A 6194-nucleotide genomic window follows, 5' to 3' on the forward strand; every position below is an offset into this window, starting at 1 on the left:
AATGGAATTGGATAAAGGGAGGGGGGTCTTCAGTGAAGAGGCAACTCAGAGGGAAAATCTCACTGCGGGCTGCACCAAAGTTTCAGTTCCTCAGATCTCCGCCCCTCCATGAATGTTGTATGGTAAAACATAAAACAGCAGCAGGCCTGTATTTGGTGGCCCACTCTCTTCTTGAAACTGATATTGTACAACATTATGAAAGGTGAGTGCCTTTGATTATCAACAATGTGATTAGATTTCTTTTCCAGTCAGATATGGATAAAAAGTTAACTTATTGATGTTTATTAGAAAAACGAACACATCCATAGATATCTTAAACATGTATTTCATTGCATGTATTGCCCGTAGAGCTCAGTGAGGGCTGTTGTTTTAATGATTTCTGTCATAGTTTCTCTGAGAAATAAACCACTGATTGTTTTGTCCAGCTAATGAAAGGCCTCCAGTATTAAAACATTACTAACATGCTCCAGTGCAAAGACTGTGTGCAGGTCTGGGAATCAATACTTGGCTTTAATAACTTTGTTGTTGTATTCAGCAAATGTTAATGCAGCACAGTTCATTCCATGCTGAGAATCATGTTGTCACAAACTGGGACTAGATGTGCTGTGAGAGTTGCTTGTATGCAATTTAATTCATACTTGGACATGAATAATGAATAAGCATGTGTAGCTTTTTTACACTGTTTTTTCACAGAGCTTTATCGTTTGATCATGAATATTTTCTTGCAATCGAAAAGAAAGCTCACCATGTGACACTTAAAACATTATTAAGATGGAAAATTAAGCAGATTTTTGAACAAAGGTCCATGATACAAACTGATAAATCATAGAATTTAAAATGTATGCTATTTTAATTCACAGCTTGTGCTATTGCTCTTGTTTTATTTTAGTTTTTTTTCAACCCAGCACATGTATTAAGTCCTACAGCTATGGAGATGTACATGAATTAGTTTTTAACATGCCATGGTGCCACTGTAAATCTTTGTGGTGCAGGTAGATGTGTGACATTGAATCCTACCTACCTTATGTAACTAATCCAGTTTCACAATAATCCAACTGTAGGGGTGTCAGCATGATTGGGAATATCTAGCTGCACATGATTAGATCCCAGTATTTCCCATCCTCAGGCTTTTGTGCCTACGTATATATGTTATGAATAAAGCTAAGTACAGGACTAATTTCTGATTGATCTATCAGCCGAGTTGCACTGTGGGTAATGTAGGCGCCAGGTTTTGACAAGGAAGAAGATTGCTTGAAATAAAAAAGACGATCCACTGCATCCCTTTTTTACAGTGCGTTCATTAAAAAAAACTGTTTGAACCATGTCAGCCCCACATTCATTCAATCATTTATCAGGTCAGTCTGTCAGTCACTTACTCAGCTAGTCCACAGCTTTTCAGAGAGAGGTGAAGTTGGCGCTGTTCCCTGGGATAAAGCTCCTCTGTGCCTCAATGAGGTCACTCTCAATCTTGGCGTATTTTCTCACAGTGTGCCTCTTCTCTGGCGTTCTATAAGCATGCACGCACAAAATCTATTTCAGCCTGACTATGCTACTATAAATAATGCTGATGTTTGGTCTCACCTATTAAAAGGACTGTGTTTGAAGTGAGATATTTGGCTTGTGTGTTGAGCTTCCCAGCATCTACAAAGAAACTGTGAAAAAGTGAGGTAAACTGTGATCTGGCTGCAAGGCCAGTGAGGAATTCTCATTTGCCTGCACAGTGAGTGGTGGGGCTCCACAGCTTTTGTTGCACCAAGCCTTCATTCCCACCAAGTACATTCTGAAAACAAGGGGCTCTATTTTTACCTCAAGCCACAATTTGGCTCCAGTGCTGGAGATGTTGGCTCCTAAAACGGGTCCAACCTCCAACCCCATGCACACAACACTCAAAGTCAAAGTTGTGTTGCACCTCTGCCCTTTGCCAGGAAGATCACATTCCTAAAAGTGGCTTCACACAAGGCTAGGCTAAATGGCATTTCCATCCCTTGTGTTGTTTTCAGGTCTGAACTCAAAAAACAGGGAGCTTCGTTGCTTCCATGAGACCAGGTCACACATCATGTTACATGTGTGTTTATGTGGATGTGTGAAAGAAGAAAGGAAAGGAGGTTTGATGTCCACATGTACTCTTGTAACTTAATTAGCTTGAGCAAGTGTCCTGCAGACTGATGAGCAATTTGTTTGAATTTGAACTGCAACAACAAGAGAGTGAAAAGGGAAACAGAGGGAATGGTGAGAGGCCTGTTAATGCAACCTGACAGGAGTGAGCACAGTCAGTGAGTGGTCTGTTTCCTCCACAGAGAGACATTTTTTCAGCAGCACTGGGCCCTTAACAGGGTCTGGCCGAGAGCTTGACCAACGTCTAACATGGCCACGTTACAAAAATAACGTTCAAGTTATTATTGATCTCATCCGATACAGAAAAAGTATTGGCATAAATCATAACTCATGTGAACAAACATTTAGAAACATCACTTACACAGTAGGAATTGTTCTTGAGAACTAGCCAAGGTCCTGAAATGCCTCCCTTCAGTCTTAAGTACACTTAATCCCCAAGTAGATCTTCTTTATTCTTACCTGATAGGTCCAATTGCAGCCAAACTGTGAAGTCCCCTACAGACTGTTGGGTGACATTTGAAAATAGTTCTGTTTTTCACTGGAAGCCAATAAGGTGGTTTATGTACTGGAGTATTATGTTTGGACATCAGTGCAAAAGACTAGCCGCTGCATTATAAATTAGCCCAAGCCCTCTTAATTGATACAATTCTAGGCCTACTGAGCAAGTGGTGCTAATTCACACGATATTAAAGTCTTTAAGAACACACACGAGTACCACATGAATTAGTTTCCAAACTTTTGAAAACCTTTTTTTTCCAATTTTGTTTTGTTTGACTAAAGGACAGGGAAGAAATGTAATATTTTAACAGAATTGACATTTTCACTTGCATTTAGTTATATTGGGATTGTTATACTTTATGCTTTTATACTTTTACGAAATGTGTTAACATTCACAATTTGGATTTTTATTAAAACCCCAACTGTAGTTCTTGTTTTACACATTGTGATTAACACAATGCATGACAGTGATGAAGCTAAACTGTCATCAAAGTAATTTTGATTACAACTGCCATTGAAACAACAGCAAAGCAAAACAATCAGATATGCCTCTTAGGGTAAATAAAATGATTTTGTCTTTTGCTCCATTTATTTTTTGTAATTTTAGTTGTTTTCTCTTCCACTCTTACCCTTTGGGGGAACAGGGGACATGGAAAACCCGTCCAAGGTGGAGCCCTCTAATGGGCACAACAGGTCCCTGGACATTGTGCCCAGTAATGAGGAGAAGATGACAGACAGGGGTCAGTGGGGCAACAAGATTGAGTTTGTTCTGTCAGTGGCTGGAGAAATTATTGGTCTGGGGAATGTCTGGCGTTTCCCCTACCTTTGTTATAAGAACGGAGGAGGTGAGTACTGACATTTTCTCATCTCTGGCCTTTTCAACACAAAAGCTTTTGCATTTAGTCATCAGGGTTGAAGAAATGTTAAATTATTCCACAGAAGGCTTATAGAAATTCCATGTTAACATTTGCTTGCAAATGCGTGACAGCAAAATGAAGCTTCTCAGAGGACATTTTGAATGAAGGTTAGGAGAAGATAATGCACAGGTTAATGTGTAATCTATTTTGAGCAGATCCATTGATCGATGAGGGTCATGGTTCACTGAAAATAGGAAAATAGCCGGACGTTGGCATGTAATGTCTGACACAATAGAGATCACTGACAAAAAAACAAAACTGGCAAACAATGTAATTTTGGATTTTTAATGTCCCATAGGAATCGAACTAGTTTGATTCTTGTGGCTGGATGGATGATTACATATTTACTTTACCACCATATCATTTGCATGACTCTGTAACATGGCCTTTGCTTATACCAGCAGAAGGCCTACTTTACATTGCTTAAGGACACATCGAAAGCGTCTGTGTGAACTTTTTATTTAATCTGCGTGTTGCTTATACAGGTGCCTTCTTCATCCCATACCTCATCTTCCTGTTTGCTTGTGGCATCCCGGTCTTCTTCCTGGAGACAGCTCTGGGTCAGTACACCAGTGAAGGAGGCATCACCTGCTGGAGGAAAATCTGCCCCTTGTTTGAAGGTAATCTGCCTATTTTCTTAAGAGAGAGAATTTAATAGATGTTTAATCATGTTAAAAACACTTTTAAAGCATTGAGTAGATCAAACTCATCAGCCACTGACAAGTTTAGTACAGGTGTTTATTTTACACTTTTATGACATAATTAAGATGTTTCTAGTGTTTTGTAAAAGTGTATTTTTGGGGAAGCATCTATATTCATGATGTTTTGATTGTACATTTAAAATGATCTAATGATCACAGTATGGGTGTATTTCTAAAACAATGAGTTGCTTGTGCAAATGGGATATATCTAAATATGTTTGTGTAACAATGTGAGATGAAAAAGGAATGTAAGATGTGTACAGTATAAGGTGTTTGTGTGCATGTGTACTTTTCACTGCACTTGTACAGTATATGTGTGACTTTGTGTGCAGCCATGTGTGTCAAACAACCAGCATGAAAGTCCTACAGATGTGGCATGCTGATGATTGTAGCTGTAACTGCTGGCAAGCAACCAATGCTGGCTAATGTTGAATTTGTTTGCCTTCGAATAAGTCTGCAATCAGCCATAATCATAACTCATTCAGGATGACAGCTGGGGACGAGTTGATTCAGGTGTACAATTGTGAGATGGAAAAAGAGTTTAACCAAGAAATCTTGACTGTTACAGTTTACCCTTGCATCCTTGCTAATTTACTGTACTCTGGTGCAGTCATTTAGAAAAGCAGCAGAGGTGAGCGAAGGGTTTAATGAAGCTGCAAATTCCCAGGTTATATTATGTCTCTTTGTCAATGGTGAATGGAACTGCCATGGAGTTATTGTTTCAAAATTGTTTCTTGTTTGAGATAAACTACAAGTATATTGCAAGTTAATTTGAATCGGTGGTTTTCTCTGACTACTGTTGAATACGACCCTGTGAGCTCACTAAGACACCAGGTGTGCTTGCTTAATGGAATCCAAGCTGATTTTTTCTGCAAGACAAGTTTCTCAATACATTATGTTTAGCTATATTAAAGCATACTTGTGATAAAAACATATAGCCTCATGTTACATACTGGTAATTACACTTGTTCTCATGGCATTGTCAAAGACATACTGCAGAGACAGAGTTTTCTCTTCGGCTAAAATAATTTACAATAGTGGCAGCATTTTACTGTTTGATCATGATCTTGGTGTTTTTTTTCTGTTCCAGGAGTGGGTTATGCCACCCAGGTGATTGTTGCTCTGCTTAACATCTACTACATCATCGTGTTAGCCTGGGCCGTCTTCTATTTGTCTCAGTCTTTCACTTGGGATCTGCCCTGGGCCTCCTGCAACAACACCTGGAACACAGGTAAGCCACAGTGCCCCTTACCAAAAGCAATAGATGTGCTTTTGCTAGACATGATCTGTGTGTAATCATTAATCAGGTCTCCATCTTGGCATGCTTATGCATCTTTAGCCACACATGGTGGCAATGGTGGTCTACCGGTCTAACACATTGGGCCACACTAAAACATTTCAACTAAGTGGAGGATGAATCCTAGTTAAATTTGGCGATTCTTTGTGTTTTCCTGTCAATTGATACATTTTTGTGTGAATTGTCTCTACAACTATCAGATGTATTGTTGTCATATTTGTTTTCTTATAACTTTTATAAATGCAGATCATTGATATTTAGATACAAATTCTAATTTGATCAATACTTTATGACCAAATACCTCAAAACTAATGGCATCCCCATCAACTCCAGCTGCGTGTAGCTAATTAACACCATTGTACATGTTAAACATCATACAGTATCTAAGCATTGAACTTCTAGCATGGCTACAGACTTTTAGTGTTGTTTATTTCAAACTAATCCAAAAAATATAATATATATGTAGAGGGGCTCAAAGGTTTGGGCACCCCAGGTAAACACTTTTCTTATTGTGCATAAAAAAGCTAAGAAAAGATGGAAAAAATCTCCAAAAGCCATCAAATGACAGATTAGACATTGTCATAATGTGTCACAAAAAGTTAGATTTTATCTCCATCATTTACACTTTCAAAATAACAGAAAACCCCAAAAATGCCATCTGCATTG

The 6194-nt window shown here is 38.7% G+C and overlaps 1 protein-coding gene across 2 annotated transcripts in view; it reads left to right on the plus strand.

Moving 5' to 3' along the window:
- slc6a13 (solute carrier family 6 member 13) overlaps positions 1-6194 on the plus strand; it is a 17292-nt gene that overhangs the window by 19 nt on the left and 11079 nt on the right. The window contains exons 1-4 of one of the 2 annotated variants that reach the window (XM_034878104.1): positions 1-202; positions 3258-3458; positions 4016-4150; positions 5322-5462. The exon at positions 1-202 is cut by the window's left edge and continues 19 nt beyond it. In XM_034878104.1, the coding sequence (XP_034733995.1) occupies positions 196-202; positions 3258-3458; positions 4016-4150; positions 5322-5462 (484 nt within the window). In that variant the 5' untranslated portion in view covers positions 1-195. Of the gene's footprint in view, positions 203-3248; positions 3459-4015; positions 4151-5321; positions 5463-6194 lie in introns of both variants that reach the window. The other variant, XM_034878103.1, reaches the window with a different exon arrangement.

Source organism: Etheostoma cragini, chromosome 8, assembly GCF_013103735.1.
Source record: "Etheostoma cragini isolate CJK2018 chromosome 8, CSU_Ecrag_1.0, whole genome shotgun sequence".
NCBI lineage: Eukaryota > Metazoa > Chordata > Actinopteri > Perciformes > Percidae > Etheostoma > Etheostoma cragini.